Source organism: Pteronotus mesoamericanus, unplaced genomic scaffold (assembly GCF_021234165.1).
Source record: "Pteronotus mesoamericanus isolate MK-2021 breed Mesoamerican mustached bat unplaced genomic scaffold, CSHL_Meso_final contig_116, whole genome shotgun sequence".
Classification (NCBI taxonomy): Eukaryota; Metazoa; Chordata; class Mammalia; order Chiroptera; family Mormoopidae; genus Pteronotus; species Pteronotus mesoamericanus.
The window spans coordinates 9,316,123-9,342,491 of NW_026555027.1; the positions used below are offsets into that span (position 1 = coordinate 9,316,123).

Below are 26,369 nucleotides of genomic sequence, written 5' to 3' on the forward strand. Positions count from 1 at the left end.
AGCTGTGACTTTTGTGTGTGTGTGTGCATGCATGTGCATACATGCATGGATGTGCGTGTGGATGTGCCAGCATGTGTGCAGTGGAACTCGGCCGCATAGCCTGCCCCGTTGGAGGGCACCCCGGCGCTGCCGCACTGCCAGCCTCCTGGCTGTGTCCTCTCAGCCCAGAGACTTGCTGCAGACCCACTGTGCAGCCATCAGGTCCCAGGAGCTTTGCACACCCCTCCCACACCGCCCCCGCCCTGCAAGCACCGCCAGTGCTCAGGCCAGTAAAATCATCGGAGCAGCCTCAAAAGGACAAGAGATTCGGGGGCCCGGAGAGTTGGGGTAGGTAGGGTGTGAGGGGTCCCTGGAGGTGCTTCACCGGCTGCCTCTGCCCCGGTGGCACCATGGCTTCTGTGCCCCCAGGGCTCTGCCTCATCCCCCACTCTCCACAGATTGGAGCAGGCCTTGCACCCCTGCCAGGGTTGCGCAGTGTTCGTGGCAGACACCGAGCCAGTCCTGTCGTTGGCCCGTGGCTCTTACTTCCCCCTCAGACAGTCGCCAGGGAGTGCCTCGCTTCCTTCTGTTGGTGGCCCTGGGACACTCTGATCCATGTGGCTCCTCCAGCGGCCTGTGGTCAGGATGACGCTGGTTGTGTGGGGCTCCCAGGCACCCAGAGTTCTGTGCCTGCCCTCTGTTACCTGGAACGGTGCCCCACATGTCCCCGGGGAGAAGTGTTGGCAGTCTCCCGCCTCCTGGCGCCAGTGTCACTTCTCCTCCCAGCCTTGCCCGGCCCCGCCCAGCAGGCCGGCCTTCGCAGGCCTCAGACAGGCTGGCTGGGTAGTGCGCTACGCGGATGTCCTGTGACATTGTTCTTTCAGGAAACTTTGGTGAGGTGGCTCCTAATGACATGTTAGTAGTTCGGGACTAAGGAGTCATGCTGCCGTTGGTCACAAATGTACGTATAGGAAATACAAGTCAGCCATTCAGCAAACTCTGTTGTACGCCAGAGCTGCAGGGGTGACCGTGACAGCGCTGACCGTGCACTGCGGTGGGGCGGGGCGGGGGGCGGGGGGTTGAGCTGCAAGTAACAGAAAGGTGGTTTAAAGACCTTGACTCTTGTCATTCCTGCCTCTTGAGGCAGCAGCTGCTGGCATGGCCTCCACTCTTAGGAGAGCTGACGCCTTGCTGGAAGCCCCAAAGGACTCCCCCAGGACGTCCCGCTGCCTGGGATGCGGCCCTGTATTCCTCCCTTGAGGAGGGGTTAGCGTTCTCATTATGGCTGAGATCAGGGGCCGGGGCTCCCCTCCTGGGGTCGAAGGATTCTCAATAGGAGTGGGGATGTGGGAGGAACCTGCAGTGACCGCCTGCTTCAGGCGCGGAGTTCTGTTACCAATGCCTAGAGGAGTGGCTTTGGGATGTCATTTAATTGTACTTTCATTACTCTTATTGAGGGTTCATGATATGCTGTGATCTTTTGTAGGGCTATTCCGTGGTTCTTTTCCATGGTTGGTTGGTTTTGGCTTTTCCATATGAACTGTAGGATCTGCATATCTAGTTCTGGGAGTGAAGGGTGGGAGACTGTTGTCCTTTTAATTAGGGTTCAGTTATATTTATAAACATAGAAAATATGGTTCGTGTATCATTTATGTATTATTGTCTAACAAACCACCTCAAAATGTAGCAGTTCAAAGCAACCACTGTTTCAGTGGCTCACAGTCCTGGGCTCAGCAGGGTGGTTCTTCCGCTGGTCTTTCTTACGGTCCTTCACGTGGCTGAGTTGGCTGGCAGCCTGCTTGGGGCTGTGGGTCCCTTTCCTCTCCATGTGGGCCCATCGTGGGGCAGGCCAGCTGAGCCCACGCTTCCTGACGTGGTGGCCTAGTGGTGTTGTGGGAGCTGCAAGGCCTCTGACAGGCCAAGCTCTGGAGTCTAGGACGTCACTCCCACCTCATTCCATTCATGGGGTGGGCCCTGTGGCTCGCCCAGGGCCCAGGGCCAAATCGACTCCATGCTGTGCCAAGGGCATTAGTGAGATACAGCAGATCTCACTAATTGTTGCCATCTGTTGCACAGTGTTTTCCCATTTGCTTAGTTCTGCTTTCGTATCTTTCAGGACGGTCTAAAGTTTCTCTGCATAGGAATTGTTTAGTTCTTATGAAGTTTGGGGATAGGTGTTTTGTATTTTTTATTGCAAATGTACACACGGTTTCCACTATGCCTTCTGTCTTTGTGTGTTCACGTGGAGGTGTGTCCACTGGAGGGCACTCCCGTGGCTGTCTGGGTATGACAGGGCCGTGTGTCCTCATATTCCTAGTCCCTAAGCGCTTGAAGTCTGAGATTGCACTTCATTTGCTTTAGAGAAAATCCCTAGTCCTGACTTCCGGTTGCCACCTTTCTGCCTGCTGGAGAGGGACAACAAAGCCACCTAGAAAACCATGCGCTGTAGACAGGGGCGGGGGAGTCCCAGCAGATGGGGCCCAAGTGACCACGTGCAACAGAGCTCCCAGGCTGCCGGGAGCTCCCTGTCTTCAGTGCAGAGCTTCCTAGGTGGCTCCGTCATCCCCAGTGACCATCTTAGGCCCAGTGACCTGGAACTGTCAAGTCAGAAAGAAATAAGCTCTATTTTCTTTGTTTCTTCTAATTACATACTTCAGTTAGAACTAGTTATTGAATATTATTAGAATGTTGATTTATGCATATTGTATTTTACTCCTTTCAATATTTCTGTCCTTATTGTTTATAGTAGCATTTTGGTTGCAGTGGATTCTCTTGGGTCTAAGGATACAAAACTTCTATCTGCACAAAGTGATTTTTTTAAAAAAGATTTTATTTATTTTTAGAAAGGGGAAGGAGAAAGGGAGAGAAACATCAATTTGTGGTTGCCTCTTGCACGCCCCCTGCTGGGGACCTGGCCTGCATCTGCCCTGACTGGGAATTGAACGGGCCACCCTTTGGGTCACAGGCCGGCACTCAGTCCACTGAGCCACACCGGCCAGGGCCATAGTGATGTTTTTATTTCTCCTTTCCAGTATTTAGACTTCTTGGTGATTCCAAAATGCTGGTGAGGTTGGACTGGTAATACATGATTATTAACAAAGAAATGTGTCATATTTTTCAGCCTTATTGAAAGATAAGTTGGTCCTGTGAGTTTACCCAAGAACTGAAGTTAGCCCCTTTAAACCTCAAAAAATAGGATTCTGTTTGTCTAATCTAAAATTTTATTATAGTTGGACTCATAAAAATACCTCCCTGATTTCCAGCCTTCTTTAAACACACACTCTCTCTGTCTCTCTCTCTGTCTCTCAGTGAATGTGATACAGCCCTGTCTCTCAGGACTTGGGTGAGGTCAGGGTGGACCACAATTGTTGTATTATGTTCTCATCCATGATGCCATTGAGGGGCCACTGGGTCTGCACACCAGCTCCCCAGCACTGGACACTCTCGGAGGTGGTGCCACCTGAAGTGGCCAGCTCGTCTCTGTCCCTTTGTGCTGCTGTCAGTAGGATGTCTGCCTCTAGCATCCATCTTCCCCCGTTTTCTAACCTGGTGCTTCCCATTGGCTGTGGGCCAGGAGACCGCCCAGCCTCGCTTGTCCAGGGTGTGTTTAAAGCCAGAGTAAGGAGGAGCCGGGCAAGGAGCGAGGGCCCTGTGAGTAAAGTGTTTACTTCTGTAATACCTAGGCTGGCTGTTCTGAAAACGCTGGGGGTTTATTCCTGGTTCTTGGCTTGTTCTGAAGAGTGAACGTTGACACCTAAAATGTTTTAAGATGCTTGGGGAATATCTGAGGTAATGTTATGTCTTTACCATCCTTTGTTTCCAGTAGTCAGTTGTGCCTGTAGACTTTCTCCTCTGCTGTATCCTGACTTGGAAACAACAGAACTGTCCACACACAAATGAAGAATCTAGGGCTCATTCCCGTCTCTCTGTGTTCAGCCAGCCAGCACGCCCTTTCAGTCCTGCCGCCTCACAGCAGGCGCAGTCTGCGCTGCACACTGCAGACACAGACACTCACGTATGGGGTGGATGGATGGGGGGTAGATGGGTGGGTAGATAGATGGGTAGGTAGTTGGATGGATGGATAGATGGGTGGTGAATAGATGGATGGATGGATAGATGGGTGGTGAATAGATGGATGGATGGATAGATGGGTGGTGAATAGACGGGTGGATGGATAGATGAATGGGTGGGTGGATGATGGATGGATGGGTGGGTGGATGGACGGGTTGAGGGATGGTAGATGGGCAGGAAGATGGGTGGATGAGTAGCACAGAGGAAAGGAAGAAGGAAGGAGGGACGATAACAACCACCTCTTAGCTTTCCTTCATTATGGACTCTGAATTTAGGTTATTGAAATCCACGTGTGACTAAAAGTTATTTTCATCCCATAATTCAGACATTTTATCTAGAACATCACAAACAGCGAACTTTGCTATATTTCAATGTCTTCTTACCTCACCCAACACTGTCTGCTCACGGTTAGACTTTTTTTAAGAAGACCACTCAAACGGGACCAGGCGAGGCTGTGGGGCTTAGAGTGTGGTTTAGAAGGGGTAGCTCGTCCCTCGGTGTTTGTCTCCCTGGTGTTCAGAAACTAGGGCAGCAGGTCACCCAGAGTGGCACTGCCAGCTCCTGCTCTGACACAGAGCAAGACGTGCGGCTCTGGGGCCGCCTCGATGTTGTAGGTGACAGCGCAGTGTCAGGTCCCCTCTGCTCCCCCAGGTGTATGACTGAGACACTGTTGGTAGAGGCATGGATGGCACCCAGGTGGAAGGACGGATGTTGACCTTGTGGGTAAATGAAAGAGCCATCCTCCACGTGCAGAAAAAGTCACTCACTTCTCTACAGAGAGCAAAGTCATGGAGGTGCCTGGCCACCGCCCTGGAGAGAGTGGCGGGTGGTGGAACTGTGACTTCAGTTTCCGTTTCTCTGGGAAGGCTTTGTTAAAAAGATGTGTTTTCCTCAAAGATCCTCAGAGGGTATCTGAAGGTCAGACCATCTGACTGGCTAATTCTTGAGGGAGAGGGACAAAGGGACCGATGCTGGGGAGAGAGGGCCCCACGGGCACCCGGGGATGGGCTCTGAGGCAGGGACGGCGAGGCCTGGCCCGGGCTCCCTGGCAGACTCTGGCCACCTGGGTGGCGGGGGCCAAGCTTCCAGCAGGACGTGGGCAGGGCCCCTGCGCTTCCAGAGCAATGGCCTCTAGGATATGGCCTGCGTGTTTGTAAGAGGTGTGTTCAGCTGCAGGGGCTGCTGTGACAGCGCCACACGTGGGGCTTCGGCAACAGAAATTTATTCCTTCATAGTCTGGAGGCCGGAGTCTTAGATCAGGGTGTCACAGGGCTGATGCCCCCCGAGGCCTCTGTCCTTGGCTTGTAAACGTCGTCTTCTCCCTGTGCTCTCACACAGTCGTTCCTATGTCCTAATTTCTTATAAGGAGGACTGTCCAATGGGATTAGAGCCCACACCAGTGACTCCATGTAACTTGATTACTTTTGTAAAGACCACATTTCCACCTACAGCCACAGGTCGAGGTGCTGGGGTTAGGGCCCCAGTGTATCTTTTGAGGGGACGCAGTTCACCCCTGGTGAGGTGCCAGAGTCAGGCCTGAGAGTGGCCGGGCAGAGCCCTGCCAGCAGGTCAGCCCCTGGCTAAGCGCGGTGAACTGGTCGACAGTGCTGGCGGCTGCCCGCTCTCCCAGTCACTGCCCGGCCTGAGCAGGACGGCGGGGACAGGGGCCACAGGGGCCACAGGCACAGACTCAGCAGGAGCACCTGGAGGGACAGAGCATCAGAACTGCCGGGGGTCCCGCTTCTCAGGGCACTCGAGCTGGGAGGAGGGTTTGGTCGGGGTTCCCAGTCCTTGCTGCCCCCACCAGAGCACATGCTGGCTCTCTTTGGTGGAGGGTGGTATTGGAGTCCCCTGTGGGGCCATGTTGCTGCTCTGGGAGGCTTACCTGCTGTGGAACTATTTTTAGCACCACCTCACTGAACCACCTGGCTCACTCCCCCTCTCCGAGTGGCCAGCAGCCTGTCCCTGAGGGGGTGACACCACCCTATACCTCCCTTTGAGGAGGGTGAGCATGCAGCTTTTCCCTTGCCCAGAGAAGGTGGGGTCCTGGCAGCTTGAACAGGGGCCACAGAGCCCAGGAGGCGGCCCCCTCAGCCTCGGGACCAGGTTGTGCAGATGCCAGGCTCCTGGAGCCATTTACACCTATTATCTACTGAAGGGACTTGGAAACAGGCTCGGGTTTCCTCGCCACCTCAGCCTGAGCATTCCTGAGAAGGCGCCATGCGAACGGGCCGGGCCGGCCATCCCGCCGCCCAGGTCCTGCCCTGGCTCAGCCGTGTCTCCTGAGGCCCCGGGCGCAGGGGGCTTGCCAGGTTGTCCTGTGTGATCGTGGTGACGGGCGAAGGCGAAGAGCTGGGCTCTGGGCCTTTTCTCAAGGGAATCCTGGTCTCCACGCATCAGGCGCACAAACCAGGCGCGGCTTGCAGCCGAGGGCTCGCTGCGGCCTCGCCCGTCTTGAGGGGCAGGCCCCTGTGCCTCACAGTCCCGTCAGGCCCTCAGTGTCCCCATATGTACCACAGGGAGGGTAGCGCTTCAGTTTCTGCAATAGGGGATTTATGGCATCATAATCATCAGGAAAATACAAGTTAGCAGCACTGTGTGATGCCGTTTTACACGAGATTGGACCTGGGTCTGGTCTCCAGAGTGTCGTGTGCTGGCGGTGGACACGGGTGTTGGTGTGGAGTCTGCCCGGAAACAGAGCTGTGGCATCTAGAAAAGTTCAGGTGGGCACGGTCAGTCGCCCGTGGTTCCAGTCCGAGGGCTGTCCCCACAGCGCACACCGGAGTGGCCCAGCAGCACGTCCCTCACAGCAGAGACCAGAAACAGCCCACTCTTCCTGGGAGACCCAGGACCCTCTGAGGGACATTCCCACCCTGGGCTCCTGTCCAGCAACGCACATGAGCTGCAGGACACACGCCACATTTAGGGATTTTAGAAACAAGATTGAACAAACAGCAAATCCCAGCAGACTGAAGTTCAAAAAAGTAAGGCACGACACCATCTTGCCTGGGGGATGATGAGACTTTAAGGAATAATGGTGGTGGCCCTTGGGGTGATGAGGGGAGGGCCGGGGGAGGGGCCTTGGGTGACTTTCCTGAGGCTTCATCGCTTGTGTTGGGCGTATCCTATTTATGCTCAAATGTGCTGTGTGTCTTCTAAAAGCTCACACTAGCAGTCGGGAATGGCCACGTGTGTATGTTGCTGCTGTTTTGAATCATCGTTTTTGTGTTACGTTAAAAATCATTTTAATACAAAAATATTTTTTAAAAATGAAAGATGAAAAACAGGTAAGGACTGAGACGTATTGTTAGATGTATCTCTTGTTACACTTGTTTCATCTAGTATAGCCTTTATTGTTTATGATGCTAAATATGTATTTTGGGTCCTTTATTGTTTATCATACTAAGTAAATGTTTTTGGTTGATCCATCCATAGAAAAATCATGTAAGGGGTACACAAGCTAGCGCTCTTGGGGCTGCTGAGTCGAGCCACTTCCTGACGCCTTCCTGTGCTGCCAGCCTGCAGGCCTTGGGGGGCAGGGCAGGGGCGTGCTCCGCCCTTCCACAGGGGAAGGAAGCAGGGCTTGCTGTTGTCAAAGGTCCAAGAATTCGGCACATGTGGTGGGCTGTTAAGGTGATCTGGCCCAGCAGGGCCAGGGGGATGGGCCCCGAGAAGGTGACGTCCAAGCTTGTTACCCAACTGGCACTGGATGTTCTTGTGGGGTGGGCATGTGGGAGGGCCTCCTAGACTGGAGCCGGCTGTCATGCCTTAGGACAGGGTGGCCCACAGTAAGTGGTGAAGGCAAAGACCCCACATCCGGGACACCGACCACTAAGGCAGGCGGTCAGCAGCAGGGACTTGCGTGGGAAGAGGGCTGGCCACAGCGAGAGCCCACGGCCAGGCTTGCTCCCGGGTGCCCGGGAGCCCAGCAGGCAATGGGAAGCAGACGGCGGGCAGGTCCGCCTAAGGGGTTTCATCTTCCTTCTCAACTTGCCTGTTGCCACATGGAGTATATTTGGTTCATTGTGGTGCCAAGTGGCAATGACAAAGGATCCAATGACAATACACAGCTGAAGACAGCCGAAGTCACATGTGGAGGGAGCCGGGACCCATCCCGGTTTCCAGTTGCCCCCGGGCGGTCACCCGGAAGGCTGGCAGTGAGGACCGAGCGCCAGGCCGGCCCCCAGCACGCCCTGAGCCCTCGTCGAGGCTCCTGCGCGGCCCCAGGGGCTTGAGCCGTGGAGGCCGCTGGACGCAGGACACCCGTACTCCAGGTGGGCAGGAGAATCTCGGGCCAGGAGGGGGGTGCGGCGCTCTGGGGCCTCCGTGGATGGACTTTCCAGACCAGATGCAGGGGCGGAGCAGGGACTGGCCGCTTCACAGTCCCAGACGGTGTCACACGGATTTCACAGTGAAAGCCATGTGCACACAGAGACAGGGTGGCCTTAGTCACGACTCCGAAGTCTGCAGACACCCGATGCCCACTGGCAGGGGACGGACGAAGGGGAGAAGGTGGCTGCGGTCGCAGGCCGCCCTGCTTGTGCCGCAGTGGCAGGACTGGGCCTCAGCTTTGTGCTGAGCCCGCCAGGCAGATGCCTTGGGACTCCGTCCACGTGAAGCTCTGGAAAAGGAAGGTCAGTCTGGTGTCAGGAAGCCGAGTGGTGCTGCCAGGGGCTGGGGTCGGGTGACCAGGGAGGAGCGGTGACTTTGGACTGCGGCAGTGGCTTCACAGGAGCCATCAGGCTGCGCACTCAGTGAGCAGCCCGAAGTGTGTGTGAGTCATCCCTCGGTGAAGCCGATCGCGCCGTCGGATTCTGGTACCTCGTGCCCTAGTGATGGAGTCAGCAAGGCTGGCGTGGAACCGTGGACAGCTGATATGCCCTTCCTGGGGCTGACTTTTGGGGACCCTGGTTATTCTGGCCCACCCGGCAGCAGTCAATGTGTTTTCATAGAGATTTCACGGGCCTGAGCTGTGATTGGTGGGGGGTGTAGAGCCCAGTCTCCTGGGGCTTTGGGATACAGAGAGTCTGCCAGGTGCCAGGCGGGGCGCCAGATGACAGGCAATGCCATGTCTAGTCAAAACCATTCTCGCTAGTGCCACAGAGAAGCTGGCTGGGGCTTGGCCTGGCTGCGTGTTTGAGACTCTGCAATACAGAGGGTCTTGCCCATGGGGGGCCCCTTGGCAGGCAGGTAGACTTGGATCTGAGTCCCTGGATTGGAATCTGGCCCTACTGCTGCTCACTGTGTGACCCTGAACATGTCACTCAACCTCTCTGTGCTTCTCTTTGCTCACCTGTCAGCTAGGGGTCCACTGGCTGGTTGTGTGCAACACCAGGAGCTCATGCGTGGGAAGTGTTTGCAGTGGCCCCAGAACCTAGTCACGCACCCAAGAGGTGCCTTTGCTGTCCCTTGGTAATACTTTTTCCTTTGCAGAGTAGTGAGTTAGTTGCACTAATCGTTAGGTAATGAATTGGTTTTCTGATGCTGCATAACAAATGACCCCGACACACAGTGGTGTAAGACAGCACTGCTCCTTCATCAGCCTTGGTTTCTTGGCCGGGTGGGCTGGGGTGCCCCCAGGCTGCGGGTGTGTAAGGCCTGACTGGGCCTGGAGGGTCAGCTCCCGCAGTGGCTCCCTCTCCTGGCACAGTCTCGGCTCCCTCGGGCTCCAGTGTCCTCCCGTGGCAGCTGCTTCCCCCCGCGAGCCAGCCAAGCAGAGACCCTTATATGACTCAGCCTTGAAAATCCCACAGCCATTCCTGGCAGTTTGTTCTCCAGGCAGAGGAATGCCGAGTGGCAGGCGGCAGCAGCCGGGCCCTGGTGCGCTCAGCTCACAAAGCGCAGCCACGCCTGCCCCAGGGAGCAGGGACGGGGCCGGGCCTGTGCAGCTGTCTCCAGGGCCACCTCTGCCCTCTCCCCCGCCAAGGACCAGGTGGGCAGGACCCAAAGCGGAGTGGCCACCCCCTGCTGCCCCTCGCCAGCTCTGAACTTGCCGGGGTGGAATCACAGCTTCCGGGGCTTCTCTCCTCGCCGGGGGAATTGTCTGCCAGCTCCCCTTTAGAGCAGGCCCAGCCATGACATGTGAGCGCTGGCTTTGCCTTGGGAACTAAGAAATGCACACTGAAGGAAAGGGGAGAAAACCCAGTTAAGTTATTGGGGGAATGGCTGCTTTTGTATTAGAAACCAACACAAAAGTCTTTTAGCTTAAAAAAAGTGTACAACAGCATGGGAATTAAGAAGTAGTTCATGTTTTTATAGAGATTCATGTAGTTTCAATCTTTTAAATAAGATGCTAAAAAAATTACCCATAATGCCTTTACCTGGAGATAATCACTATTAATATTTGAGTGCATCTCTTCAAATCTTTCCTCCCTTTTCTGTATGCATGGGGGTGTGTGTGTGTGTTTGGTTCATGTGTGTGTTTGTGGTATGGTGTGTGTGCGCACGTGCTGTGTGTGGGGGGGTGAGCATGCGTGACACATGGATAAGTGACATGTGTCAGGTCCCCTGTGTGCCCTGTGTGTTGCCTGCAGAAGGAAAGCCCTTGCATCTGCTCTCTCTCAGGCTCTTGCACGGGGACCACAGGTGTCTGCTCTTCTGCAGCTCCGGTCCCTAGGTCCTGGCGCACCTCCTGACCGCTGTCCCTGTCCTTCCAGGACAGCTGTTCTCAGTGAAGGCCCTTGCACTCGCTCCTGAGTAGCGACCATGGGCCTGCTCGCCTACCTGAAGACCCAGTTTGTCGTGCACCTCCTCATCGGGTTCGTCTTCGTGGTGAGCGGGCTGATCATCAACCTCATCCAGCTGTGCACGCTCGCTCTCTGGCCCGTGAACAAGCAGCTCTACCGCCGGCTGAACTGCCGCCTTTCCTACTCGCTCTGGAGCCGTGAGTATTGTCTGCGTGCGCGGTGGGGGCCGCCTGGATGACGGAGGGTGCCCAGCCACTGGGCAGCTCCACGTGGGGGCCTGCGGAAAGATGCTCAACCCAAAACTCCTCATCGGGGTGCACCATGCGACATTCTGACACCTGACCACTGGGACCCACAGAGGTGGCCGTTTCATGGGGTTTAGCATGTTAGTGCGTTGGGATTTGGAAACAGTCATAAACTCAGTCTACTATCAGCAGCCTTAAAAGCTGCCCATACCTGGCCAGGCCTGTTTCACTGTCCCCCGGCACCCTGCCCCAAAGGGCTGTGACTCCTTCCGCAGGTGGCCTGGCCTTTCACTTGCCTCTCTCTGAAAGAAAAGGACTCTGATCTCTCTTAATCAAATATCTGTGTGTAGACGTGCATCTGTGTGTTCGTACTTATGAAATCAGTCTTCATCTGACAGATGGACACTGCTGGCGTGGCTCTCCGGGGACTGAAAGCTGTTAAATGGCGTTCATGTCTCATGATATCTCTAGGCTCTGGGCTGTCCTGCCCGGTGGCATTCCCTGGCCCCATCCCCAAGGGCTGGTGCCCCTGGAAAATGGATGGGCCGGGGTCCAGCACAGAGGACGGGCTGTGCTGTGGTGTCCCTGAGCCCCACTGGCGCTGTGCTCCCTGGAGCGTGAGCTCACCCCTCCCAGGACACCTGGCCGTGGTGGGCATGACGGTGGCTGGCAGTGGCTCCCGCACAGCCCCGGCTGCTGACCACGGGGGATGCGGGGCTGGCTGTGTGCCCACACCCACCTGTCTCCCCCCACCCCGTGGATGACACGTGTGATATTCTCTAAAATGGCAGCACATGTGGGAATCATAACTGGACAAAGATAACCATCCAAACTGCTGGTTTTCCTGTTTCTTCTGCGACATTCTGAAAGTTTCATTTGTCTTCTCCCTTACTTTTGCTCAGAGAAGTTCATTTTAAATTAGGGAAACTTATTAAATGTAAACCTCCAAAACTCGTTTCTACCAGAAGAGCCCTGTCTGGGTAAAATACTGGAGTCTTCCCGCCCGCATCAGAGCTGGGGCCTGGCTTGCGCTCCCAACCCGGAGCATGACCTGCGCTCGCCGACGACCCTCCCTGTGTGTCCGCAGAGCTGGTCATGCTGCTGGAGTGGTGGTCCTGCACGGAGTGCACTCTGTTTACTGACCAGGCCACCATGGACCACTTGGGGAAGGAGCACGTGGTCATCATCCTCAATCACAACTTCGAGATCGACTTCCTCTGCGGGTGGACCATATGTGAGCGGTTCGGCGTGCTGGGGGTGAGTGAGGTGTGGCCTTGGCTCCGCGGGGGCCTCAGGAGGTGCTGGCGTGGCTCTCCGGGGTCGGGTTTCCGCCCCTCCAGTTTCAGCCCCTGGTCCCCTGAGCTAGGGGTCCAGGTGCGTGGCTCACTTAGGGGCCTCAGACGGCAGGCTGGCCTCAGCTGCCCCTGGGCTCGCCTGAGGTTGGCTGTCCCTACCTTTCCCCTCAGAAGATTTATCTGTTCTCCTGGGAGTCCCTAGGGCTTCCTGGGGGAGCCAGGCACCACGACGCACGCTAACACCCTGAGCCCGGCTCAGAAAGAGCCCTGTGGCAGAGAGCACCTCTGTGTGGCGCTCCCGCCTCCTCAGGAAGGCCCAGCCTGGTGGCCAGTCCATGCAGCTGAGTCCTGGGCGCCCTCCCTCTGCCAGGCCTGTGCCTTGGCTGCCTCATCTGTAGGAAGGAGCACCTGCTTTTCTGGGTCAAGTCGATCCCAGCGGTGCCACACTTGGTGTCAGGGTGCCCCTGAGGACCGTGAAGTCACTGCCCGCCCGCCCGCCCGTCCTGGGACGGCCGGGGGGTCTCGCAGCCTAGAGCATAGTACATGCTCCCCTTCTCCCTCCAGAGCTCCAAAGTCCTGGCCAAGAGGGAGCTGCTGTACGTGCCCCTCATCGGCTGGACGTGGTACTTCCTGGAGATTGTGTTCTGCAAGAGGAAGTGGGAGGAGGACCGGGACACCGTCATCGAAGGGCTGAAGTGCTTGGCCGACTACCCCGAGTACATGTGGGTGAGTCCATGTGTGCTTGCGCGCCCTGGCCCAGGAGGCCATGCTGGCTGCGTTCCCCTCAGGCCTGTGACGTGACCTGAGTCACGAGTGGGAAGGCCAGGCCAGCAGGAGGCTCTGAGTCCCCGTCAGAGCAGGGCCTGGGGCCAGCTTCCCCTGCCCCAGCGGAGAGCCAGACCTGGGATTGGGGCAGCGAGGTGCGCTGTGGCTCTGCTCAGTGGACTGGTAAGTAGGTGCCCACCCAGCACCCAGGCTGAGGAGCTGCCTCTGCAGCGAGGGTCTTCCTTTGAGGTGGTTCCATCTTGAACCCTAGTGACCTGAAGGTCTGGGCAAGTTCATCCTGCAGGAGACGGAAGAGTCATGGGGCACACGACACCTCCCTGTCACAGCCGGGGCCTTGGGGGACTCGGGTAGTTTTCAAGCCCCTCAGATGAGTTCAATGGGCACCCGCTCAGAATCCATGGTGTCGGTCAGTTCAAATTTCCTGTTGCTCTTTCTGCTCCTTCTGTCTGGTCCCAGACAGTCCTTTGAGCCCTGGCCCCTCACTTAGCGTTTCTACCTCATGTAAATGTTTCCCACTCCAACCAGGAGGCTGCTGCCCAGGGATCTTCATGTTTCCTCCTTTCTGGAAAGTTCTCTATGGCATTCTTTGAGAATAAGTGCAATGCTGTTAGCTGTGTGGTGAGGGAATGTGTGCGACAAGAGTGCAGATTGTAGCCCTAAAATATGCCAAGTGCTTGTCACTAGAGTGCTGCTGTCCCTCTACAGTCGGGCAGCAGGCTCTTTGCTGCCAGTCGGGTTAGCCCGCGCATGGGAGGCGCTCAAGCCCATGTCCTGTGCTTGTGCCCTAGTTCCTCCTCTACTGTGAGGGTACACGCTTCACGGAGAAGAAGCACCGCGTCAGCATGGAGGTGGCCGCCTCTAAGGGGCTGCCCGCCCTCAAGTATCACCTGCTGCCTCGCACCAAGGGCTTTACCACCGCGGTCCAGTGCCTGCGCGGGACAGGTAAGGGCCTGTGCCCCTGAGAGCCAAGGATGCCGCGGGTCCTCTGGCCTCCACGTGAAGTGAGAAATGAAAATAGTGAACAACTACATGAGTGAATCCCATGTAAAATGCAGGCCGGAAAGGGGAGAGCCAAGTCAGTGGAGTTAGCGTGTTAAGATTCTTGTATTATTTTCGAGATGATAAAATGCTAGTTAATGGAAAAATAACTAAAATAATAAAAAGGATATAACTGAAAACCTTATATAGGAAAAAATATATATATACCTAACCCAAAGGGAGGCAAAGTAAAAGAAAGGGGCAGAGAACAGCTAGGACAAGTAGAAAACAGCTAGAGATTGAAACGCATGCACATCAGGAAGTAGTTTAGACGCGAATCAGTTGAATGCCCCATTAAAAGGCGGGGATCGGCAGAGAGAAACTAACCCCTGTGAAGAGCCTGCTGGGCTCTGTGTGGGGAGAGGGGCGAGGGGTGGTGGCCTGGCTCATGCCCACCCCCCGCCCCCCACAGTCGCCGCTGTCTACGATGTCACTCTGAATTTCCGGGGAAACAAGAACCCGTCTTTGCTGGGGATCCTCTACGGGAAGAAGTACGAGGCGGATATGTGTGTGAGGTAAGCTCGGTGCCCAGCGGGCACCCCATCCTGCCTGGTGCCCCTCCCCGGTGCGTGACCCTCTGCCTCCTGAGCTGCCCCCACATGGAGGTGGCTGAAGTCCCACCATCTAGGATGGGCAGAATTGGGACAGACCTGGGTATCATTGGCTGTCGCACAAAGCGAACGAGTGGCTGTGGGGTGAAGGCAGAATGTTCCAGATGGTCCAGGCAGGAATGACCTCCTCCACTGACAGGGGCACAGAAGCTTTTGAAAGAGGCCGAGCTGAAATTTGCACAGGGACTAGATTTCCTCAGGCAAGACCAGGACAGCATTCCCAGCCCGAGGGGCACGCCATGGTCCCCTTTTCGTGGTTCGGGCTGAGGCCGAGACAGCCCCAGAGAGAAGGGTCAGGGACACAGCCGGCCCCAGTCCCACTCCTGGTAACCCTGGGGCTGAGCCCCTCGGGTTCCCCTGCGCCGGCCGCAAGCCTGTGTTTGGGGTTGTCCTGCCGGAGGGACGCAGGTGCAGGCCCCTGCAGAGCGGCTGTGTGGCCTCAGGAACCCAGAGAATCCAGGAAGAGAAACTCAGTCTGAGGCAGGGCCCTGTGGAGCCCTGAAAACGTCCTCAGATTATAAGAAACAATTCCTGTTAGTCATTTAGTGAATATGTATTGAGTGCTTACTATACGCAGAGCAAGAGGCTAGAGGCAAGGGAGGGGTGGGGAGGGACCAGAGAACTAAGGTCTGACAGCATTTGCTGGTGGGGATGCAGGAACCGTGCTCAGTGTGGCAGGGGGAAGGGGTGGCCTCCTTCAGCTCACAAGAGGGCTGGCCTCAAGTCCTGCCCCAGGGACCTAGAAGCCGTGGGGGACCTTCTCCAGGCCTCCCTGCAGGCAGGGCCTGCCCAGGGGGCCCTTTGGAGGAGCCTGAGAAGGGAAAGTACAAAGGGAGACCCTTGTTTTGTTTCAGTTTTATGTTTCATTCCTTTTGGGGAAGTTGTCAGGGCAGAATGGGGGGGGGCACCTGCCAACTTCCCTCCCCACTTCCTGGGGGCCCGTGCAGTGTGCTCCCCTGGCCTTGTCCATGTCTTGCTGGGTCAGTAGTTCCCTGGGGCCTGCAATCATGCGGCCTGGTGGACGTGGGGGTCGCCTTTCCCCCAGGGGGAGAACCAGATGTGCTCAGAGGCCGGCAGTGCAGGCTCTCCCACAGAACCTTCTGCATCGAAGCTCCATTTTCGTGACTTTTGTTGGCCCTGGCGATTTCAGCCCCAGAACTGAAGGGACTTGTGTTTGAAAGAAAAGGCGTCGGGGGGAGGGTCCGTTTTAGGTTTCATCCCGAGTGGTTTCCGGTGCCAGCAAGGCGGGACAGGAACGAGGTTACCCGGGTGTCCGCTGCCGAGCCCGGGGCTTTGTTCTGAGATGCAGGTGTGACCTCCCATGGAGAGTGGCCTTCATTTCTGAGGCTCAAGATCGAGGTCTGCAACTGGGAGAGTCACACCCGAACGCCGGCTGCGTGTCTCAGTGCCACCCTCTGACTCTCCAAGTTTCTCTGGCTCAAGAAGAGAAGATAATCTGCCCAGAAAAATCGTTTTAACGTAAAACAACCTGGGGACTACTTTATTAATACAGTGGTGTTGAGGCTTTGATTCCAGCTCAAGACAGAGCCCCAGGCAGGACCTCCAGGGCTGTCTCCTGTCTGGGCCATCCCGGCTGAACTTGTCAGTGTCACTGAGGTGTGCCCAGGGGGCAGGCCCCTCCCTGGTTGTGTGTAAATCACACGGAACCTCTCTGTGTTACACTCTTGTCTGCCACCCAGCCACTGGCGACTCAGCAGTCATGCGGGTCAGTGTGACTGGTGGAGGCTCAGATGGGCCCTTTCTGTTAACAGCCGGGGGAGCTTGAGCCAGTAGCTGTGTTTTGTTTTTGTTTTTTTAACTACCCTCCAGTTCTGGCCACACTATAGGAAATTTCTGGGAATAATTTTGTGAGCATAAGTAATAAGCTGGGTAGGTTTTTCCTTCTGAAGTTTTTCAGTGGACTGGCTCAAACTAGGTACAGTCTCTTATGTCACCCTGGGATCAGGGGAGCCCAGGGTCCCCACCCTTGGGTCTCTAGAACTCCTGGCAGGGGGCTGACCCAGTGTGGCCCCCCAGGGACTGGGTGATCTCTCCGGGCCCTGGATGGTCCTGACCCGGGAAAGCCAGGTCCGCTCTCCGCTGGCTGTGGCTCCAGTTAGACCCGGATGTGGCCCAGGAGAGTGACAGTGGTGGTGGGCTCTGTGCCAAGCGCTTGATGGCCTTGGAGGCAGGTCGTGCTGTTGGCCTGGGCGGTAAGGGGTGGGCCATGGTCAGGAGGGCTCAGGTACCTCAGGCCAGAGCTGGTAGGGGGTGGGGCCGGAGAGGCCGGTGGTTCCAGTGCGCGGTTGATTCCCACAGCCACCCCGCAGGCTGCACCGCGCCCCGCGGGGATGCCAGCTCGAGCTGGAGAGGACTTGCACTTTCATCTGTTCATTCTCCCCTTTGCTGCAGAGAACATGGGTCTATAGTTTACCCAGTCTTCCGTTAATAGATATATTCTTAGAACTTTGAAAAGCCTTAACTTAGTGTTTTTGTCATTTCCCATTTGGCTTTTGAGTAAAAGCACTATTCTAGGGAGTCTAACACATGCTTGCCATCCCATAAGCCAGGGGTTGCCGCGTTTTCTGCCCCTGCTGGGGAAGTTCTGGGGGCCTGCAGCTGGCCACGGCCAGGCACTTTGGCGATGGTGGCCTGAGGCTCCCCTGCGCTCCGCTGGCCAGCGTCCTTAAAGTGGTTTGAGTCATGTCCAAGAGAGAGATGCTCATCTGTGTATTTATTTTTGTCTGATTTTAAATTCTTATTTTATGTATTTCATAGTGCATCTAACAGACATATACAGAACCTTTACGTGGCTTGTACACAATGGATATAAATCAGGGAGAACAGTCGGTTGAGTTAGAAACGTTTAGGGAGTCATCTTTCTGTAGGTAAACCCCTTCTGAACTTAGTTTCTCACTGAGCTGGTTGGTGCCTGGGGCAAATCCTTGAAGCACCTGTTCTAAAGATGTAGCGTGGGCCTCCCAGGGATCTCCAAGACCTTTTGGGGTCCACAAGGTTAAACTGGTGGGGTTTTCTAGGGGGCTTTATGCCTTCGCTTCCCTTGAGCGTGTGGTGGAGTCTCCCAGAGGCTCCACTATCTGACAGTGTGTATGTGCCTATAAATGAATATGGCAGTGATACAGACATAAGCCACATAAACCAAAGTTCTCAATTTTTAGAGCAAAGAGTTTGAGATATCTTAGAACATGGAGATATACCTTGGGCTGTGTGCACTTCACCCTCTGAGGTGGGCAGCGGGGTCCTGTGGTGGCCTGCATCCTGCTGGTTAGCCATATTAGCTCACATGTGTGCTGGCGTTTTTGAGGTAGGACAGTTGCCATCCATGGAAAGTGGTTCTTGTCCTGCTAATCTTACCAGGTAGACACCTCCGCGCAAGGGGCTGGTAATCCGGCTAGTGATTTGGTTTATAAATAAGTTAGTGTCCTGACCAAAGTCAGCTGTTTGTTAATTGAGATTGAGTGTCTAAATCTCTATCGCTTTTCACATTTGAAGCAAGTAGATTTCATCTCCTTTGCCTAATGAAAGAGTCTGAATCATGATTATTTCCAAGAGTGAACTGTGAAGAGAGACCCACAGTCCTGCTGAAGCTAATAAGGGCTCACCCTTCACAGAGGCACCGGGGCGTGATCTGCTCCTTGCGCTGCTCACGTGGTCCCTTGTGAAAGGCTCCCACTCCCCTGTGAATGCAGATGCGTCTGGGCCCCTCCACTGTGCCCCGCAGTCGCCCAGGTCACCTCCTGCGGAACACCCGAGGAGTCACTTTGATGTTTGTGTGTTTTTGGAAAGTCAGAATGAGACCGATTAGCAGGAGCAGGCCGGCGCGTAATCCTGGGCACCGGTTTTCCCGCTTTCAGTTCTCTGTCCTCTCGTTACTCACTTTGCTTCCCATCTTCTTCGTGAAACAGGAGGTTTCCTCTGGAGCAGATCCCACAGGATGAAAAGGAGGCGGCTCAATGGCTTCACAAACTGTACCAGGAGAAGGTAAAGGCGCGCGGCCTCCCCCGGGGTCCCAGGGAGGGCTCGAGGGCCAGCTGGGGGGCGGCGGCCGGCCCGCGGACTGCCTGCGGCCTCAGCAGCGCCGCCCGGCTCTCAAAGGCGTCTCTACGACCCTTCCTCTGTCGTTTTGCTTAACTTCTGAGAAATGAACATACTAGAGAAAAGTGTAAGGGTAACACAGTGCTTATGTTACCATGGAGAATAACACTTGACTTCATTTGTTTTATTTTTTCATATAAAAGAAATTATAGATATAGACTAGACATACATCTGTGTGTGTATGGTTTACAAGAAGAAACAGAACATAAATGACATGAGAAGATTCTTATGACCCCACCCAGCTCCATCCATTCCCCATAGCATGCATCACCCCGACTCAATTCTGGTTTATTTTATATAGAGAAACATAGGGGACAATTGGTTTTTGTTTTCAGCATTGAGGAAGGCTTAGGCAATTAGAAAATCCTTTCAGTAGATAACAAGTATCCTTTTAAATGCATTGACCAGCTTGCAAGAAAATGAGGGAAATCTCTAGGGATCAAAAAAAAAAAGGGGGCTGGAACTTCAAAGCCGTGATAAGCCTATGGGCTCTCCTGGTGGAGTTTGCTGGTCTCCTTAACCGAAGTCTTGAGTTTTAATGTTTACCTGGAAGGAGCAGGTAAGGGGTTGACCTCATTCAAAGCAGGAGCTAGAGCTGGAAACCCTCCGTGAAGCTGGGCACCTCTGAGAGGCTTTACCCTTAGAAAGGTTAAACAAAAACACCTACCTGCCAGCGCAGGGAAGGGACTCGGAAGCTTTCCCCTCTTGGTCTCAGAAAGGTCCCCCTGGTAAGTCAACATCCCAAGCCTGGCTGCAAACAGGTTTGGGGTTTGAATTTACACTATCATCATCATTCAAAAACACAAACTATCAACATGAAAAGTGGTTCCAGGCAAATCTCTCTAGAGTCCTGGGAGGAGCACATGCAGAGCTGGAAGAACATGACTCCAAACCTACGCTGCCCAAATTTCCTCAAGTGAAATTCTGCTGGAGATGAGCTCAGAGCTAAAACCCATCGTGGGCAAGACACACCAGGCATAAAAATTAAACTCCAGAAACCTCAGTGCACAGAACTATCAGACAGACTAAAATCAGTATTTTTGCAATGATTAAGCATAAAAGAAGGGACTGAAAAAAACAAGACCTATGGAAAAATTGAGATTTGAGAAAAACCAAGTAGAATTTATAGGCATGAGAAATCTAGTCATTAACAGTAAAGTCTTAACAAATTAAATATCAGATGAGATACAGCTGACGAGAAAATTAGTAGACGGGAAGGTTAGGAAGAAATTACTCCGAATGCAGCCCAGAGGAAGTGTAACTATGAAAGGAAGGTTAGAAGACAGAGTAGACTGAGAGGTCCAGTGGGTGATGATGAGAAAGTCCAGGCAGAGAAAATAGAAGGAATGGCGAGGCGCACGCGTCACAGCTGATGACCATAAAACTCCTAGAACTGATGAACATGGATTTCATCAGGTTCAAGGAATTCAAGTCTGGGATAAGACAGATAAAAAGGAATTCACCCTGCTTGGTAATAAAACCACAAAACACCAAAGACAAAGATCTAAGAATGACCAGAGAGAAAAGACATACTGCCCGCAAAGGACGGACCATGAGGTTAATAGTGGACATATCTCTTACTTTGTATCAGCATCTCTTTGAAAGTCTTACACGTTTTATCCTTTTAGTAACCACACACACACACACACACATATTATACATGCATATGCATGTACACACAAACACAGAGTAAGCCCAGAATGTAGAACAAAGAATAAAAATAGCATAAATTATATTAACAGAAAGCAAAGTTACAAAAGAGTGAATCAACTGCACCAAAAACTTTTCCTTTAAAACTATTATAAAATAGAAATCCTTGGGCAAGGCTGACCAATTGAAAAAGAGTGATGGCATTAATAGGAATAAAAACAGCCACCCAACCAGAGAGCAGGGTGTGGAAATTACGTGAGAACAGTATGACTAACTCTATGCTCACATATTTGAAACCTTAGATAAAACATAATCTCAAAGAACAATACAACTCTCTCCAGCAGAAAAACCATAAATGAAAAAGAAACAGAGCACGCACACCAGGCAGGTGGGCAGATAGGCCTCGTGCGCACCAGGTGGTGGAGGAAAATGAGTCTCTGAGTCTCCGGTTGGAGAAGTTTGGAACTCTGTAAACGAAGGGGCAGTTGCTAGCAACAGTAGTAGTTCAGCAGAAAATGAGAAATAACCTACAAGTGTATCAGGAAATAGACACACTGTGTTTATGTATTCACTTGCCGTGATTGAGTTCAAACTAATGCACTACACGTTATCAACGTAACTGAATCTGGAGAAAATCGTGTGAGAAAAGCAGATTGCAGTACATACATGGCGTGACACCACTGACAGAAGATTGCAAAGCGTGCAGCACTCTGTGCGTTCATGTTGTGGACACGCACGTGTGCGGCGTGAGTGTAAAACCATGTGTGGGAATGGAAATCCCAGGTCAGGAGCAGGGTGACTTCTGCAGGTGAGGGGACATAGGACCTCCTCTCTTAGCTGGTTCACTTCCTTGAAATAGTCTAATGCAAGTGCAGCAAAGGACATGTTTGACATAACTAATTGATTTACGTTTACACTGTTTGCTGTGTTATTCTATCATATTGAATTACATAACCTGACATTTTCAGTTTTTTTGTGTGTCACTTATATTTCACTTCACTCTGGGGACGCCATGCTGTGGTATTCTCTCATGTCTTTCTTTTTTCAGTCACCATTGTTTTTTATATCTGTTGACAGGGACATAAGTGTTGAACTCACCCCTTGTCGGTGCTGCATGGTGTCCCACCCAGTGCCGATACTCTGTTCCTATCTGTGAAATGCGCGCGTGTCCCACTTTGCTGTTAGCAGTGGGGCGGGTGTGCGTGGGAGCTTGCGTGCGTGAGACGTAAATACTGAGTGCCGTCACGGAGGTGGACGGCTCGGTGCCTCGCGCTATTTCTCTAAGTTGTGCTTCAAGGAGCCTGCCCGGGTTGTGTCCCCTGGCTGAGCCTGAGATGCCCCTCCCCACCTTCTTGGGAATGGAGGGCCTGTGGTCCCACGGCTGCTGGCCGGGGAAGCGGCAGAGACCCTGCGCTGACCCTCCGGGAGCTGTGGCGAGCACGCCGATTACCGGTTAGCTCCAGCCGTGACATAGGGACGGACCGTGGCATCTCCAAAGGGCCTTCCACCTCGTTCTACAACCTCCCCATTTCACAGACGTAGAACTAAGGTCCTGAGAAGAGAGGGGCTGTCCTGCGAGGGGCCAGGCTGGAAGCCCCCAGGCCTCCGGGCCTCTGGCCCGAGCACGTCCACCACGCCTGCTGCCCGGCGGAGGGACGCCTGGCCCTGACAGGCGGCAGGTGTGCAAGGGAACTGGGACGAAGTCCTGGCGCCCGGGGTTCTTGCCTCCTAGCAACTCAAATTGCCCTCACAGCACCGGGTTGGGTGAAAGGAAGCTTACAGTTGTTCCTGCGCAGTAATTAATCAACAAAAGAGTAAACTGCGTTTTGTGTCGTCACTGCAGTAAGCCTTGTTTTGTCCCACTCTGTATCGGGTGCACTCTGGGCCCTGCGATAGCAGAGCCTCGAGCCTCCCCCCGCCCACCCCGGTGTGGGGCCGGCTTTGGGGGCCAAGAGAGACGGCACCAGCAGTGGTGAGGCAGGTGCTCTGGACAAGCTGATGGTTGAAATGTTCTCAGTTTCCCTGATGTTCCAGAATAAGCATATTCAAAAGAGGTTTGAAAAGGAAAGGAGGAACTTGGTCAGGTGTGGAGCCAGAATTAGAGAAAGGACAAAATACTTGAGAAGCAACTTCACAAACTCCTCCCTGCGGGGCAGGCCCAGCGCTGGGGCGGAAACCTGTATGAAGGCCCCCGTGCCGAGGGTGAGCTTCGTTTCCTCCTGGCGTTGCGCACAGGGACACTAAATCACAGCTTAAAACATGGTTCCTGATTCTGAAAGGTGGTGGGCTGCCCCCCCCCCCCCGGGGAGGCAAGGAAAGGTCCCGCCTTCTGGCTTTGTAGTGTCAGCTCAAGCCCTGGTCCACCTTCACCGCCACCTGCCATAGACACTCTGAGAGGCAAGGGAGCTGGCGGCAGGACCCACCAGCTTCGGGTCAGGGCGGTCAGAGTGGAAGTGGCCAAGTGAGCTTGAAAAGGGCAGGAACGTGCTTGGGGCCATGCAGGGCAGGGGCTTCCAGTCACTCGGGGGTGTATGTGTGGGTGTGAAGGTCAAGGGCGCATCTGACCACACGAGGCCGTGAGTGGTGGTGTCTGCGAGTTGCATGAGGCTGTGAGGCCGGGTGTCTGTCAGGACCCACAGCCCTGTTTTTAAAAATTGAATGCCGGAAATAAAATGAAAATAAAAACAGACGACACTGCCTTCCCTGAGGTACTTAAGATCATAGGGGCTGGGGGGTGGGGTGCGTCTTTCTAAACACAGTCCCGTGCAGATATCCAGCCGTGCGTATTTTTTTGTTTACAGAGAGTCACATTGTACTTCAAATACCACAGGTGCACCTCCTTGTTAACACGCTCTGTGGTGGCTGCGGAGGTCTGTTCTGTTAGGTGTCCCCTTCCTCTGCCGTCCTGTGCCCGGCAGTCGCAGCATGTCCCCGGGCCACTGCTGGCAAAGCCCTGTTAGTGTCGCCTCCCCGTCCTCGCCGGCTCCCCTCTCCATCAGCCTACAGGAAGCAGAGGAAGGAGTGGCGAGGTAACTTCCTGTGGGTGACTGTGTCCCGGCCGGCCGCTGGACACCCAGCGGGTCATGGCTGCCAGTCCTGCCCTTGAGACGCAGTGGGAGGTGACGCAGGGCCTGACTCACACACCCAGTCATGGGGTCACCGTGCCTGTCCAGAGCCAGGCACGGACTCATTGCTTTCCTGGGAAACATGTCAGGTTGAAGGGTTTGTATTTTTACAAGTTTTGATAGGAGCAGCCACGGTTGCCTGCGCAGGCCATGCCCGCTTCATCTCCCGCCTGCAGCGCATGACCCGTCCCCCTCTGTGGCACTTCACAGGGAGAGCCAAGTTTCCCGTCTACACTGTCTCTCTGTTAAGAGGACAGCATGTAAAGACACTGCTTTTCTTGTGGACTCTCGCAGGATGCCTTGCAGGAGACGTATAACCAGAAGGGTGTGTTTCCAGGGCAGCGGTTCAAACCCGCCCGGCGGCCGTGGACGCTCCTGAATTTCCTCTTCTGGGCCACGGTTCTCCTGTCTCCTCTGTTCAGCTTTGTCCTGGATGTCTTTGCAAGTGGCTCTCCCCTCCTGATCCTGATGTTCCTGGGCTTCGTTGGGGCAGGTAAGGAACGCAAGATGTCGCACAGCTCAAGGTCGGGGTCTGCCGTGTGCCCGCCGGGGCGCCCTGGCCTGGAGGCGATCGCAGCACACTGGGAGGTGGCACGGAGCCAGGGTCCAAGCGAAGCCTGCGGGCCTCAGGGAGCGGGCCCGGGCCACTCTGCTGCGGAAGCGGCTGCTCCATGGGGACCGGCCGACTGGGCACGTGTGGGGCAGAGGGAGGAGGGGAGTGGGAGTGGGCCTGCCTGCTCCCCACGAGGGCCCCCCAACAATGATGTTCCCAGCTGATCTGTCTAACCTCGCCTTTCTCCTGTTTTAAAGCTTCCTTTGGAGTCCGCCGGCTAATAGGAGTAACTGAAATAGAAAAAGGCTCCAGCTACGGAAACCAAGAATTTAAGAAAAAGGAGTAATTAATGGCTGTGATTGAACACACATAATCTGACGGTGGTATCTGATTAACTCAATTAAAAACGACAACACATACGGAGAGGAAAAAAGACACTTAGAAACTATTTTTCTTATTAACTGGTGACTAATATTAACCAATAAACTTGAGCCAAGAGTAAAGAGATCGGAAGGCCTGCCAGATGGAGATGGTCGCAGCGCACAGCAGGGCCCGCCTGTTGCCATGGGAGATCGGGCACGGAGGGCGTCACCCCTCTGGGGAGGTGGCTCCTGGGGTACCAGGGTCTCACCCAGCGTCATCCCTCAAGGACTCTGCCGGCCAGAGAGAGCCTCTAATGCTTTCTCTTCTGAAACTTAGGTCCTATTTTTTGCTTTTATCTGTGATTTCAGGAACTAGCCCTGGCCCCTCAACTCGTCCCCTGCACCCCCAGCAAACTCTCTTCAGCATCCCCCTCCTCCCTGTCCCCCCCCCCGCCCCTGCTCCTGGGAACGAATGTCACAGGGTCTCTGGTCCCCCAGGGTGGCCAACACCTTCACTTCCAGGCAGTGGGGTTGGAGAGCCAGTGGGGATGGGGACGCTGCTGGGAAAGCTCTCCGCGCAAAAAGCGCACACTGGGGCTCAGGTGGATTGGGCGCCTGGCACCGGGCTGGCTGCAGGCAAACGCTGTGCAGGTCACTACCTAATCCTGCGTGTACGTCCCCGGGGACGCGCGGAGATGTAGCATTCTTCCCGCACCCAGAGCTGCTCTGTCCCTTCTTCCCTGCGGCCTTCAGGCTGCAGTCCCGCTGCTGGGTGCTGGGGAAGAGGCCACGCTGGGCTGGTGTCCTCTCCCCTGGTGACCGGGAGCCAGGAGCCCGGAGGTGCTGCGCGTGCCTGAGGAAGGCCTTTGCCCCACAGCCCCCAGAACCTGTGAGTGCTGCTTGGGAAGCAATGTCACCGCCCAGTCAGTCTTCTAAAGGGGGTTGGAGACCGTTAACACAGAGCTCCTGGGCTTTTAGAGATTTGATTTTTACAGCTGATCTGCTGAGGGCTCTCAAGGCCCTGATGAAAGCCGGAGGTGGTAAGCCTGACTCCCTCCTGTGCCACCCTCCTGGCCTGAGCAGGCACAAGTGTCCCTGTGGGGAGGGCCTGCATCTGACCAGGGGCGCGGCCTCTCGGCTGGGCGGGGCCCATGTCCACAGGGACCCAGCAGAATGTCTCCCAAGGGTCCCGGCAGCCTGTGTGTGGCCTGTCCTCTCGGCGACCTTTTCAGGCGTGGCCCTGGAGGGGGGTGTTTATTCTGAAGATGGAGGTTGATGCCCCCACGACCAGGCTGGGAGCTGCTGGGGCAGATGGAGGAGAGGCCGAGGGCCTCCCTGCCTCCCCGCCTCCCTGCCTCCCCGCCTCCCTGCCTCCCCATGGGGCTCAGCTCAATTATTCCACTCCAGCCTGCCTGCCCTGGACTTACTCCTTACACCTTCACGTTGGTTTTTTAACGTCACATTCCCCTCATCGTTTTTTAGCAAGGGAAGGAAAATAACGGGTTCTCTCTGATACACTGTAACCAGCATTCTGAATAGAGGCAGGTTGAATTTTCTAGAAAAATGAATGGAGGAAAGAGACATGAAAAACATTAGAAACTATATTGGAAAAATAATGTATTGGCCCTACGTGTGTGTTTTGGGAATATTTCTCGGGATGGCATAAGTTCTTTATAACAGTGACATGCTCCTAAGTTTTGTTTGGTGACAGAGACGTTCTTGCCTCTGTCCTAAAGCACATCCCTCTGCTCCCTCTGGGCCAGTGGCTACTTGAGAGTTGCTTTGCCTTCACACAGCATGCTGCTCTTTATGGGGCTTCATCGGTGTCATTTGCTTCATCGTTAACACCTAA

The 26,369-nt window shown here is 54.6% G+C and overlaps 1 protein-coding gene across 9 annotated transcripts in view; it reads left to right on the forward strand.

Annotated features, from left to right (window-relative positions):
• The window catches only part of AGPAT3 (1-acylglycerol-3-phosphate O-acyltransferase 3), a 78,615-nt gene extending 53,957 nt beyond the window's left edge, over window positions 1-24,658 (forward strand). For 7 of the 9 annotated variants that reach the window (XM_054578820.1, XM_054578807.1, XM_054578835.1 and 4 more), the window contains 8 exons: window positions 10,707-10,933; window positions 12,069-12,238; window positions 12,841-13,002; window positions 13,851-14,004; window positions 14,513-14,615; window positions 18,638-18,713; window positions 23,897-24,095; window positions 24,413-24,658. In XM_054578820.1, the coding sequence (XP_054434795.1) occupies window positions 10,756-10,933; window positions 12,069-12,238; window positions 12,841-13,002; window positions 13,851-14,004; window positions 14,513-14,615; window positions 18,638-18,713; window positions 23,897-24,095; window positions 24,413-24,501 (1,131 nt within the window). In that variant the 5' untranslated portion in view covers window positions 10,707-10,755 and the 3' untranslated portion in view covers window positions 24,502-24,658. The remainder of the gene's footprint in view (window positions 1-10,706; window positions 10,934-12,068; window positions 12,239-12,840; window positions 13,003-13,850; window positions 14,005-14,512; window positions 14,616-18,637; window positions 18,714-23,896; window positions 24,096-24,412) is intronic. The other 2 variants (XM_054578845.1, XM_054578860.1) reach the window with 1 other exon arrangement.
• Window positions 24,659-26,369: the final 1,711 nt, after the last annotated feature.